Genomic DNA, 14,778 nt, shown 5'->3' with positions numbered 1-14,778 from the left:
TTTGGAATGGAGTAACCAAAGTTGTGTCTGCAAAATTGTCTAGTCCAATCATATTTACATCATCTGATGTGCTGGTTGTTATCACAGGGGGAACAGTGTACTTTGTGATTTACTGAACATCCTAATCTCATGTGCTAGATTGGTAATAGCTAGGGTCTGGATCCAACACAATCCACCTACGGTTATGGAATGGTGGAGCCTTGTTAAGGAAATATATAATATGGAACATGCTCTTGCTACAATAAGGGGATTACAAACTAAACGGAAAGTGGACAGAATCTGGGGACTAATAATGTCATGATATTAGATGGCCTTTTTCTTACTATTATTTGCCTTTACTGCTCTTATGAATTATGTATCGCCTTGCTGATGTTACTTTAATGCATTGATTTTTGTTGATTATATGTATGAACTTTCTTTTTTTGTTATTTGCTTGTCCCTTATGATGCAAATAAAAAAAAATTTAAAAAAAGTAATGCTCATGTTTTATCTCCTGTTGCCCCAAGTAATCCCTGTGATTCGAGTTCAAGGGAGGTAGGGTCCAGTTATATGCCCTATGATTGGGTGGGGTCTATTGAAACAACAAACCAAGTTGGGAGAGAGGGTTACATTAATGTATCCTCATTAATTCCATTCCCTTGTTATTTGGACAAGAATCCTGCTGATAATAGGTGCAAGTATTCTTATGTTGAGAGCACTAATCTTACAGGAAAACCTGACCAGGCAGAATTATTAGTCATTAGGTCTGGAAATTATTTGATCCGGCAGAATAGTATTTTCCCCTTCCTCAAGATATTATCTTGGAATATTGCTGGCTTGGGACCAAAACTAGTAGATCCAGATTGGTTGGCATATATAGCCAATCAAGATATTTGTTTGTTACAATAGACATGGGTGACATAAAAAATGTCTCTTGATGGGTTTACTAGTTATAGTGTGGAGGCCAAACCTGCAGCCCATTTTGGGAGAGCCATAGGTGGGCTTTTGATTTTAATTAAGAATGTCTGAGTTAGCAGCTCTACCTTGATGGTGATTGATAACTTAGATCTGATGGGGATTACTGTAAATTTTTCTTCGGATCTCCGTTTGACTATTTTTAATATTTATCTTAGGTGTTCTAGGGGATTGGATCAATCACCTACACTATCTCTTTTGGAGGAACTTATAGACAATCTGGATTCTAGTGTAAAAGTCATAGTAGCAGGTGATTTTAATACCCATTTTGAACCTTCATTGTATTTAAATGAGATAACTAGAGAGGAAGATGAAGTATGGGGTATGCCACCTTTGACTGGCACCCCTTCGAGACCGTTTTCCAACACTGCCTTAGAACTGGCCTCGTTTACATTAAGCAGGTGCCTTAGAGCATGTAATGGGCGTACTCGCTCTGATCCTACAAGTGCAGCTACATTTAAGAGAGGGGTATGTACCAGCACTATTGATTATGTCTTGGTCGATGTAAGTTTATGGCCTCTAATGTATGATGTGGAAGTGGTGGTGTCCCTTGATAGTGATCATAATTCCCTTGAAGTAACTTTGACCGGTGACTCTTTAAACAAAGATAAAAAATAAACACATAACTATGGTACCTGCCCCTGTGGTATCTAATAATCGCCGGTATGTTTCATGGCCAAATGTTATGTCTAATCAGGAACTGTTCTAACAGATTTACAAACGTTATGTTACATACTTTGAAGCATATGTAGGACTGAATATGGATGTAGTTCCTATTCTAGACATTCATGTTGACCTGTCTAATGCCTTATGGGAGATTTTTTACCAAAATTGTACTATTAGGACTTTTAATTCATTTAAGGTGGAGAAATGGTTTGATCCGGCTTGCAAGTTAGCCAAGTCAGCTCTGAGGAAGGCTATAATATAGGGAAATAGTACTAATGTTAAAGCAGCAAGACATCACTACAAATCTATCTTGATTAAAACCAAGAGGAATTGGAATATTAACTTATGGCAAGATATTTTGGATGCCGGGAAAAAGAATGACATTAGGCTATTCTGGCTCCTTGTTACCCAAACTAAGTCAGAAAAACCTGATCGAACAGCCAGGTCTTTAGTGTCCTCCTGAAGGTCAGAAGGTCTTGGGTCTGTCGTAGGCTCAGTGGGAGGGTGTTCCATGTCTTGGCAGTGAGGTGGCAGAAGGATCACCCGCCGGTCGTTGTTCTTTGGATGCGCGGGACGGTGGGGAGTGAGAGGTCGGCGGAGTGTAGCTGGCGGTTGAGGGTGTAGAAGGAGAGCCGTCTGTTGAGGTAGGCTGGGCCGGTCTTGTGGAGTGCCTTGTGTGCGTGGATGAGGAGCTTGAAGGATATCCTCTTGGTGACGGGGAGCCAGTGCAGGTTTCTCAGGTGGGGGGTGATGTGGCCGTGTCGTGGTACATCGAGGATCAGTCGTGCCGAGGCGTTTTGGTTGTGTTGTAGTCGATTGATGAGCTTGGTCGGGGCTCCCGCGTAGAGGGCGTTTCTGTAGTCGAGTCTGCTGCTGACGAGGGCCTGGGTGACTGTCTTTCTTGTATCTGTCGGGATCCATCTGTAGATCTTGCGGAGCATGCGGAGTGTGTTGAAGCAGGAGGAGGAGACGGCGTTGACTTGCTTGGTCATTGAGAGTGTTGAGTCGAGGATGATTCCCAGGTTGCGTGCGTGGTCGGTGGGGGTCGGGGCTGCCCCCAGTGCAGTTGGCCACCAGGAGTCATCCCAGGCTGACGGGTTGGAGCCTAGGATGAAGACCTCCGTCTTGTCCGAGTTCAGCTTCAGACGGCTGATCTTCATCCAGTCGGCAACAGCCTTCATTCCTTCATGGAGGTTGGCTTTGGCGGTGATGGGGTCCTTGGTGAGGGAGAGGATCAGTTGAGTGTCGTCAGCATAGGAGATTGGGTTGATACACAAGAGATTTTATCTCCCCTACAGGCAGGTGTTAGACCAAAAATTAGTACAACAGATCACATTTTTAGATTTATTGTTTTATATTGGAAATATGTTTTACTTCAGAAACAACAACTTTACGTGGCATTTATGATCTGAGAGGAGCGTTTGATCTTATTCCACGATCAGCCCTTTGGCAAGCCCTGATAAACATGGGTGCTCTGGCCAACCTAGTGCATTTAATAAGTAGATTACATGTGAATAATTTTGCTCAGGTCCGCTTGGGTCCAAATGGAGAATTGACGGATCATATTCCATAGAGCGAGAAATTCGGCTGGGCTGTGTGCTAGCACCCACCCTATTTTATCTATACATCAATGATGTTGTGGACAACCTAGAACATTGTAGAAATGACTCTCCAATTTAGAATAACAAAAAGATACCCATTTTACTTTTTGCTGATGATTCCCTCCTCATATCGAAATCGCCGATGGGCCTCCACATTTTTATTGATACGCTTTTAAAATTTTGTAACTTGAGAGGCTTAGAACTGAATGTAATCAAAACTAAGTTTATGGTTTTTGGAAGGAAGAAAAAAGGAAGTCGTAGTATTCATGCCGGGGTCAAGGCCCCGGGCAGAGTACATAGTTTTGATTATTTGTGGGTCAAACTTAAAGACAACTTAGGGTGGACAAACCAATTGGAGAAATCAAAACTAATTACTGAACACAGATCCAATGACATTTTAAGGTTTTATAATCAAACTAATTTGAGTGCTATTTCCCCTGCTGTGGAAGTTTACCAAGCAACGGCTCAGGGTGCCACTCCTTATGGGGCAGAGATATGGGGTTATGGTAATTTACAGTTGTTAACCATTGCCGAGAACAGCTTTTTTATTATTAGGCTTACCATCTAGTACCCCATTAATCCCCATGTATCCTGATGTTGGAATAAAACGAATTACTCACCGGGCCATTTTGAAAACTTTAATATATTGGATCCGACTATGGTGTACACCCAGAACTTATAGTCTTTAAAGACTCTCTGGTAGAGGTAATGAACCTTCAAGGAGCTGGGGAAGTTCCTTGAGTTAAATCTGTTTCTGGATGGTTTTCCGAACTCGGTATACAGATCTTGAGGGATGAGCCCAACTCTATTTCAAAAACTGATATTAAACTACTTAAATATAGGTCTTATGTATTGACCAATCTGTTTTGAATACCCACAATGGCCCTGCAACTATTATGTTCTTGGCTCATAAGCACTCTTCACTATTTGAAGAATTTTTAGATTTAATTTTCCCATCTCCAACCAGAAACTTGTATATAAGATTTTGTTATGGAATTTTACCACTGAGAATCGTTACAAGCAAATGGTCGGCAAACCAAAAAACTGAAATCTGCCCTATGTGCGACCTGGCACTTGAAGATGAAAAGCATGTATTTTTTTTTGCAAGGAGTACTTTTACATACGCCGTAATTGACTAGTTCCCATTTGTCATAGCATGGCCACAAGCAGTCACCTAGAAGCCTTTAGGATCCTGAAAAGCAATACATCACAAAAAACAGTATTTGCATTAAGTACATTTTTAGAAGCAATGTGGTATAGGAGAGCAAAAATCCTAAAGGATTTGGAATAATGAGTTCCGTTGATTGATCTTTTTCCATTATGTATTGCAGTTAATTACATGCATTTTACGCACTATGCACGGTCACTTTTTTGTATATTTGCATAACCCTTATATGGTATGTGAAAATAGAATTGCTTATGCACAGGAGGGAAATTGTTGCTGGTTCAAACAAATGACTATAAAGTGAACCTGATGGTCAGAGTGGTTTTTATGGGATGTGTTATGGTGCTTTTATAATGTATTTAAACTGCCTGGAGGGAAATGTTGAAATTACGTACATTATTGCTATTATGAATATCTTAATGAACTGATTGAAATGTTTTCAATATTTCTAGTTATGTTATGTTATGTTATGTTATTTTAATTTGTATCGCACGCAGATACTCGTAAGTGTTCCGGCGCAGAGCAAAGAGATATAACCGACAGGAAATTAGGGAAAGAGATACGTTTTCAGATTCTTCTTGAAGATGCACGGATCCTGAATATTCCGAAGTGTGAGAGGAAGAGAGTTACAGGCAGCCACCGCTTTCCTTGCCAAGGAGCTGCCTCCAAGCCTCTGACGTTGGAAGCGGGGGACCAGAGCCAGGCGCTGGGACAGTGAGCGCAAATGACGAGCTTGGGTCTAGAAGGCAAAGCGTTTCTGTAAGTAGGTGGGGCCAAGCCTATGCAGGGCACGATGGGCCATGACCAGGGATTTAAATTGAACCCGTTCAACCACCGGAAGCCGGTGTAAAGAGCGCAAGTGAGGCCTCATGCTAGTCCTGGCCGGAATCCCCAAAAGGAGCATGGCTGCCGCATTCTGGACCACCTGAAGTTTCCTTAGCAGGTAAGCCGGAATGCCCACATATAGGGCATTGGCATAGTCCAATCGAGACAAAATAAGGGCGCAGATGACAGACTCCTTTGCCTTCATAGGTAGAAGTGGAAGAAATGTTCTCAAAGATTTCAAGAGCCCAAAGCAGGTCCCCGCTATTTTTTTGACTTGTGTGGCAAAGGAAAGATTTTCCTCGAACCACACCCCTAGGTTCTTGTCCGGCTTCCCTACAGAGGTGGGACTGGGAAACTCAGGGGGCCAAAGAGTATCTTTAAAGTTCGAAGGGAACTTCCCGAAGAGAAAAATCTCAGATTTTTCTTCATTGCACTTGAGTTGTGCAGCAGCTAACCAATGAAAAATAGAGGACAGACAGTGTTGGGCAGAGAAAACCGAGTCCACATTCTTGTCCCAAGTAAAAAGGAGCTGGGTGTCATCAGCATAGGCCATGACTTTAGCCCCAAGATGCTCTGCTAGGTACACCAGAGGTGTGACATAGAAATGGTAGGTAGTGAGGCTGTATTGGTGTATATAGAACCCATTATTTTTTTTCCGCCTGAATTGATTGTCTGTTTGAGGTTGTTTTTGTTTGTTGTGTGTACTTTGATGGTTATTTAACTGAATAAAGTTATTCACTCACTCACAATTGCTTGTAAATTGTCTAACCACTAGCAATCATCCCTCTGGATAACATTCCAAACCATCATTTTTCACCCACTGTGGCAATCTAGATAGAGAGAGCGATTTAGGGCTTTATAGGGATTTAAGGCAGATACGGTGGCGGATATGCCTAGAGTGATGGACATTAAAAAAATGCCATCCAACTGTCCACTCTAAATAGCAGAGAAGATTGGATGGCTTACCTCTGACAACATCTACTCTGTTGGATAAAGATTTACACGGACGGAGCAAATTTTCCTCCAACAGCATACAACTTGCGGTCTGCCCACCATTAAAAATCAGAAAGGCAGATATTGAGTTTGGTCGACAAGGATCCTATCCCCATTGCAATGGAATACCTGTCCGCCAAGCTCTAAATCAGCCCCAGAGGCCCATCGAATGCAAATCAGTACTGACCATGCTCCTCATCGGAACAGTCCATCCCGAACCTTGGTCATCTTACCCATTCACCCGGCGGCTCACTGCTTTTTTATTAGGGAAATTTCAGATTCACATACCCTGTATCTCATTGCCAAAATTACGTGGCTGCTTTGCTTGGTGTGCTACTAAAGTGAATAAAGCTTGTCTTTGTCAAAGTAATCAAACCAGCAACCAACTATTTATAAAGAGGATCATGGGTAGGTTTTCTGTAACATTGGGATGAATATAAATCATCATAAATGGGTGCAAAAAAGTTTGTCAGGATTATTCTTGGAAATATTTATGAATTCTTAAAATTCTGAAATCTGCACACCTATGCAACAGTGAACAAACTGTTGCAGATTTACAATATGTTTTGTAAATCAGGGTTTGCACCTTTGCCAACTGGTATTCTGCCCCAGCTTTAACAAGTAAAGCCATATTAGTTCTGTACGCAAATTGTGCTTGTGGTGGGTTTCTCTAGAGCTTAATTCCAGCTTTTATCTGGTGTTGAGCTGTAGCGGAAAATGTGAAAAATTTATAAATAACACATTCCTAATGTACCGTAGGTACTGTTTGCTTGCATTAATCATTATCTATGCCTAAAATGTTAAACTGTGCTGAAAAAAACACCCAGCACAAATGTAATTATCACCTGGGTATTTTTGCACCCTGCCATAAATTAGTACATCTGTGTCATACAATTTTTCTATGCCTTATTAATTCATTTAGCCTTTTGGGTATTAATCAGCTTCTTTCACACCTGTCCGCTGTATCCTTTTTGTATCCGGAGCTTTTATTTTCCATCATAGACTTGCAGATTACATGCGGGCGGGGCACCAAAATATGTAAACCCTTGCTGGCTTTAGGACTAAATTAAATAATGGAAAAATAATGTAGTAATTTTACAGTTTTGTGGAAAGGTGCATGCACACCCAAATGTGTTAGATCAGCACAACCTGTTATTTCACGAGAAAAAAATGTGAATCAGTTGATGTTACTTCACCTCACAGCCAGCCACTGCCTGTCAACATATAGATGGACCTTATCAATGCGGATGTTCTTGGCGTAGTGAAATCGCTTCGGTAGGTTTGGAGTCAAGTAGGGTTTGAAATGCTGGTTTGGCTTCCGGCACTAAAATAAGTAAACAGATTACAACTGGTTAGGTTTAGAAAGATCCCCTCAATAACTCATGTGTAAAACATTCCCCTTTGCTTCAGGGGTTATTGGGTGTGTGTGCGCATGTGTGTGTGTGTTTGTGTCTTTCACACATATGAAAAGAAGTACTTCCACACAGGCATATGAGAGAATGAGCATAAAAAGCAATGTAGCAAATCTACTTGCTACAATCCATGCCCCTTTTCACCACCTGAAAGTGAATTTTCAGAGAAAAAAATTCAGAAGAACTAGAGCTGAAAACTACTTTTCCGATTTCATTGAGTGGCTATTATAATTCTAGTACTGCTGCCTCTGACCCTAGGCATTGTGCTGTCACAACCAAAGTTCCGTCTAAATTTTTTCCTCTGTGTGCAGCAGAGTAAGGTCTCTGTGAGCTGCATCTAAGGCTTTGTGCACCAACAACCGACCAAATGTGTAGATCGGGGCTTTAAGTCGGATGAAAAAATGAGGGAGTCTCTCAAAGGGGCGTGAACGATGCAATTAAGGGCGTAGCTTAGAGGCAATTAAGCTAAAAACCTGTGTGGCGCATAGTGTGCCACCCAACTGATATTTTGTTGCTTCTGTCATTGCATCCAGATATATAATACAAGTAACATTACACCTACAAGAAACCAGGACTATTGGCTTTGTCAATGGTTGCTTGTTGTATAAAATATTGAAAATGCTTCCGCTCTTGTGGTACCGATGCTTGAGCTGCCGATTTAGGAGATGGATTTTGAGTCGTAGGTCAGATTAACATCCTGTGATTCTAGGCAATTCAATTAATCTCCCCATGCATACTAAAAAAATAATAATAATAATCAATAATAATTCATGTAAAGCGCTCCAATACTTTTGGGTTGAGTTCACACTATATAAAACTGCAAACAAATAAAGGTTACATCAAAAGCAGTGAACTGCTGCAGAGTTAAGCTTTTCTTTTTCACCCTGAGGGTGAGGGCAAAAATGGAGAGCCCAATGTATTACCTGTACCAGCACCTGCGTTTTAGAACTGCCGGTGCTGAGCTCTGGCAGGACCCGGCCCACTTAAAGCCCTGTTATAGACTCTGCTTCTTGTAACTTGACTCCTGATCTCTCCGCCCTTCCTAACTTCACCCCCTCTATTTGTGGGCTCCTGAAGAAATTCCTTCTAATTCCAGAACTGGTGACAAGCACGAGGTAGGCTTTCAAAATCATCTGAAAGCACACGTTTGCGCTTTTAAGCTTGCTGCATTTCTTTCCTAAATAGAGCACAGCTGCAGGGCTGATTATTTGCCTTTTGAAAGTATTTATGTTAAATGTGGCCCATGCCGGGCGATGTGATTAACATCAATTCTTTTGGAAGGCCGACAATCAGCCCCGCAGCCGTGCTGCATTAAGAAAAGAAATGCATCAAGAGTATCAGAGAAGATGCTCCCAGATGGATGGCATCTTTCCTCAAGGGAATGGCCTCGAGAATTGTCCCCCCTACACCTCTCAACCCAAGCACACCCCCTGTGGCGTCCCTCAAGGATCATCCCTCAGTCCAACCAACTTTAGCATCTCCATGACACCACTCACAGACAATGTCATAACCCACAACATCAACATCATTACCTACACAAATGACACCCAACTCGTCCACTCGCTCTCAGCAGACCCCACCACAACAAAGACCAATTTCCACAACTGTATGAAGAATGTCTTGGACTGGATGAAGAGCAACTGCCAAAAAGGTCAACATGGAAAAAAAAGAAGTACTGATCTTTGGCGACCAAACCTCTCTCTGTAAGGACTCCTGGTTATCATTGGAACTCGTACTCACCCCCCACTCTGACAAACCACGCCTGCAACCTTGGCATAATCCTGGATAGCAAACTCTCCATGAAACACCAGGTCAACACTGTCTCCGCAGCCTGCAGCTACCCACCAACACCAAGAAAACAGTGACACAGGCCCTTATTATCAGTCGGCTGGACTATGGCAAATTACTGTATGCAGGAACCACCACCAAACTCATAAGACTCCAGACAGTCCAGAATGCAGTAGCCAGACTGACCCTCAACCTAGCCAAGAGAACCCACATCACCCAGCACTCAAAAGAACTCTACTGGCTCCCCATCCAAAAAAGATGCCAATTCAAGTTACTGACCCATGTCTACAAAGCCCTCCATGACAAAGGACCAACCTACCTACATGAACCACCACCTGAATGTTCACCTTTCACCTAGGAACATCAGTCCACCTCGCCCCCTCGCACAGATACAGCACATTTGTTGCTGCCACACCGGAGGACTCTCCTTTTCCCACCTAGATTTCATGTCCTGGAACACTCTTCCCCTCCACCTCCACATGTCATCATCGCTGACAGAATTCAGGAAGGGACTCAAGACCTGGCTCTTCAACTAACACCTGCATCACAGCGCCTGGATACCCTTATGGGTGAGAAGCCATGCTTTATAAATATGTTTTTATTGATTGATGTAATGGACAGTTATCTTTGAGACACTGGCATGGTCCGGAGCACCTCTGACTGCACCACAGAATGTATTTTCCATTCCATAAGTACCATCGAGCAGTTTAAGAATCATTAAATTGGGTATTGTAACATCTGTTATTCAGAGTGTTTAAAAGAGGCAAAACTCCGGAATGAGTTTCCTATCAATGAAATCTTGCAAACAACTGTTTAAATCCCTATTTTTTAATACGTGCTCTCCTATTTTTACTGCTGACTTGTAGGAAGATGGGTGGTCTAAGGAATGTTCAACAAAAGAATAACTTCTATTTTTGGTGTTAGTGGAATGAGAATCCTTAAATGACTGTAAAGTTTTTTTAATTTTTGTGTGATTGTGAAGGCTTTTGATAATTACATTTTTGAAATTTAATATTAGAAACTTTAGGAGCTGCAAATTTAGTGAAACACAATAGAATATTGTCGAAGGAAGTTGCAGTGTGGCCACATTTCTTAAAGGAATGACAATGGCAAATGCACAAAATTGCAAATAACCTCAATCACCTGTCTGCACTATGTTATAATAAGTGAGTTCAACATTTGTTAAGGGCCTCATTAGGAGTATGGTGGTTCATAGCCCTGCCGTACTCACAGTGGCAATCCAACCACCGCCACACTGAGGGCCGGCCTGCAGTATTAGGAGTGTGGCAGTCAGACCACCACATGACCACTCCGTTCACCGGGGATCCAGGATCCTGTGGCGGTCTAGCAGTGATCATCGGGACTAAAATGCTGGTGGTGCCGCTGCAGCGCTGCTGAGCATATTAGGAGTTGCCTGTCCACTGCCCTTTTCTGGGCGGTGAGCCTACCATGAAAAGGGTGGTGAAGAAGCAACTTAGGTGGCTCTAACAGTGCCTCATGTTGCTCCTGGTCCTGGGAGTGTATACAGGGGGGCACATGTTGTGCCTCCCTGGAATTGCACTTTTTTACGGTGTGGCATGCACAACATGGTGCATGCCACACCATGCATGAATGTGCTGCAGCTGCTCTTACGGCAGCGGCTGCATGTTAGGCTTTCCTATGAGCCTAACAGACCATGGCCGTGAGCCCGCCTCAGCACAGACAGTCCAACCTGGATTTAACTTATCATTTGGCAGGCAGGCGCACCACAGCTTTGGTGGTCCTCCTGCGGATGGCACGTGGCAGCGCCGCAGGAGGACCAACAAACTCGTAATAAGTTCCTACATCTTTAGTCGTTAGACTATTGAGAGGGGAAAGCCAAATTGGCGTCACAAAATGCAGTCTATCACTATAGTGATAGGCCCTAAGAAGTGTGGCAGTTGTGTTTGGGTTTCTTTCTTTCTCACATTAAAGGCAAATTAACTAAACTTATGCTAACCAATATTGTGTTTACACTGTCCTCCATCTTGCACTGATGTCATAATTTATCACAGTTGATTCCCAGAGACTTTCTCTAACTGTACCCAACCAAGAACATTTCAAATTTCTCGAGCCACTTGTATACAATGTATCAAATCAGTTGCTTGAATAAACTGTGAGAATGACTGGAAATCCAATGTACTACCACCATGAGAGAATGGTGGAACTACCTTGTTACCTATTGGTGCACATCCTGAAAACCAGGTACCCTTGTAGAATGTATGAAAGTCTTTGCTGACAATCAATCAAAGGACATGTAGATTCTGTACCAGAGGAGAACTCTATTCCCAACTTTAAGTATGCGACTCTATGCCGGATTTCACTTAGAACTGTACTGAGTACTTTGTACCAATTATATGTATGCTTGGCTACTAAATTGGTGATGGCAACCCTTGTCCGTCATTCTTACAGGAAGGTTGCAGCGTTTGCTATTGAACTTGATCTAATTTTGGTGAATCCAATTAGGGAGCACCAAAGTCCATTTAGGGACTGCACCACTCCCATGCCTAGCTATTGGTGTGTCCTATGCATTGGTTTTCAGGATAAGTTTGTGCACTGACAGAAGCAGCTGTGTCAGAGCAGGCAATTAACTTTTGAGAGGATCAGGGAGGGATTGTCATGACTGAGATGTCATATCTTTTAAGAAGTGCGCCTGGCGCAATGAAGGGAAATTAACCATATTACCATGAATGTGCTGTCCCCAGGGCAGCCGCAAACTTGCGCTGCCCCCAGGGCAGCATTCATGTGAAAACCGGAGAGGCTGTTTGCAGCTGATCTGTGTTTTCACAGTGCAGGCAGCAACCCACCTGCACCTTTAAAGGGGATGTTCGGGGGGTCCATGGGCCTCCCTTCTCCCCTCCAGAGGGCTGCTCTCAGGGTGCCCACTGCCAGTGCGCTACCTTTTAGGTTGCGCACTGCTAGTGCGCCTCCTGATGGCTTCTTTGCCACTGCACCCACATCTAAAATATGGTGCGAGCACAGAGGCAAATGAGGGAATGCCCCCTGAATATAGCTCTGTCGCTTTATGTGCGCTAGCGCTATCAGTATTGCAGAAATGGCCGCACAAGCGTCTGCGCCCCTTCTATGATACCAAAGTGCCATGGGGCGCGCACAGAGGGCAAAACGCCTGTTGCGCCCCTGGGGCACTTACTGTAATACGGCCTAAGTCAATAATGTGAGTTAATGAAAATGAAATAGTTGAAGGCATGTGTGGTCTGTATTGTTTCTGCTAATGTTTCACCCATCAGGAGGGATGAGGGGCTGAACTTGCCCCTTTCAAAAGTAACATTTACTGTAATTACCAATGAGAATAATCTGCCTCATTACAACCAAAGGCTTTAAGGTCATCAACATCATAATCATTCCAAGCTTCCACCTAATGCAACATTCTTTTTCAAGAACACAACAAATATAGGAAAAAGTGTAGCATGCATCAACACAGCAACTTTTACTGATCCATAGGAAATTTTACAGGCGGGAGAGCCAACAAGTTAACAGGTAGAGCCAAGCCAGAGCCGAGCCAAGGTTATCGGTTGGCTCTTAAAGCCCATGCATGAGGCGAGCCTTGAAAATATTTCCAATATAAATCATACCACAAACACCATGTACAATACAATAAAGTCTCTTTAAAATTAAAAAAAGTGGATTTATTTAAAATGTGAAAGCTTTGACATTAATAAGTCACATTATAGGACAGGGATAGTTTTTGAAACATGAACCATCATTGAATTAATAGGCAAGACAGTTGTCATGTAAACCCTTAACATGCCCCAGATTCCTTGAGAGAAACATTATAGTCTAATAAATAACCCTGGGCGTAGTTTGCGTAGTAGCGCTATGCGTAGCTACGCGAAGTGCACTTTGCACTACACGAGATATGCGTAGCACTTCCAGAACTGCGTAGTACGCAGTTCGGGATGATTGCACAGTGCCGGATGCTTGTCCGCACTGCAATCATTGAAGAAGGCATTTGGCACAGTGCGAGCTGTCGTTTTCTGCCGCTCGAGTAGATTTTTACTCGAGTGGCAGCTTTCTCAATGCGGGCTAGTAGTTACTCATCGCGAGCGGTCGCGAGCTTACGCAACCACTTGAAATGAGAAACCTGTCCTCTCCGCATTGAGAATCTCGCAGGGAGGTTTATTTTCCACGCTCGTGATCGGCAACTTGATGTTGCTGATCGCAAACGAGAGAAAAAGTCTCGCCGAGATTCATTTTGCGCGGTTGCCAACTTGACGTTGAGGACCGGAAGTGAGCTAAAAATGCCCGCTACGCTACGCGATTTTGCACTGTGCTACTTACAATTTGCGTAGCGCGAAGTAGCACAATCTACGCAAACTTCGTGAGCATAGCATAGTTGTCCGCCCAGGGTTACTAATAAATCAATTTACCCTGATCAGGGTAGGGAATGCAGATTTTCTGGTTTCATTTTTTACAAATCAGACCGTAAATGAGTATCTTTTTGACAGTCCTTATGCTAAGGCTTTGTTTTTACTTCTTTGCCCATTTTCTGCAGTTTCTATATAGTGCGAACTCGACCTCAAGGTATTGATTTGCATAAGCACCAGATACATTACACAAGCCCATATTCAAGGTTTATGGGCAAGGGCAGATTACGTGAATCGCCCAGAATCACAGGAATTTGTTGAGCGTGATTCTCCAGTTCCAAAGTTGGCAGCTCTTGCAGTACTGCCACATCTTGGGTAGTACGAAGGTGGCATGCGGAAGCAACATGAAAGGTTGGCTCATTATGGCCCTTGCTTACCTATAATTGACCTTGGTCGGTTGAAACAAATAAAGGACCCACTCTTCTGTATGTTGTCTACCAAACTGTGAATCAAAACTATGCATTAATCTGTCATAAGATATAGTACAATAGCTTTCTTTGACTAACCCTTTTGATCAAAGGAACTTAGATGTAACATATTGTACTCACTGTTAGGTTTTGAACAATTCCCGCAGAATCAACTGAAAAAAAATAGATAAGCAATTACTTCACTCTTTACACATCGAAGTCACATGATCACATTTTGTAGTTAGAAATGAATTAATAAAATTTGATAGTGCAAAAAGAAGCTTCACTAAAATGACATTGTTGCAAAATAAAACAACTCTGACCTTTTTAGCAAAATCTAGCTATTTGCAAAAAATGCCCAGCTCTCACTGAGCTTTCGATCAGGGAATTGAGGGGGAAAGCTTCTCGGGCCAGGAGTGTATTTAGTAATCCTTCTTGCTTCTAGAAAACGTGACTGAGACTCATTTTCCTGCCCCCCCCCCCCTTAAGCTACTGTCAATGCTACAGGCAGGTGCCTAACAGAAAACCCCACATGTTTAGCGAAATTTGAGAAGGCCCAAGTTT

The 14,778-nt window shown here is 42.8% G+C and overlaps 1 protein-coding gene across 2 annotated transcripts in view; it reads right to left on the bottom strand.

Moving 5' to 3' along the window:
- The window catches only part of ENPP3 (ectonucleotide pyrophosphatase/phosphodiesterase 3), a 709,442-nt gene that overhangs the window by 274,059 nt on the left and 420,605 nt on the right, over positions 1–14,778 (bottom strand). For both annotated transcript variants that reach the window (XM_078649216.1, XM_078649217.1), the window contains exons 15-16: positions 14,356–14,387; positions 7,401–7,528 (exon numbers count right to left, since the gene is read on the bottom strand). In XM_078649216.1, coding sequence (XP_078505342.1) covers positions 7,401–7,528; positions 14,356–14,387 — 160 coding nt within the window. The remainder of the gene's footprint in view (positions 1–7,400; positions 7,529–14,355; positions 14,388–14,778) is intronic.

This window comes from Lissotriton helveticus, chromosome 6 (genome assembly GCF_964261635.1).
Source record: "Lissotriton helveticus chromosome 6, aLisHel1.1, whole genome shotgun sequence".
In the NCBI taxonomy this organism is placed as follows: Eukaryota; Metazoa; Chordata; class Amphibia; order Caudata; family Salamandridae; genus Lissotriton; species Lissotriton helveticus.
This window is presented reverse-complemented; position numbering and strand designations above follow the sequence as displayed.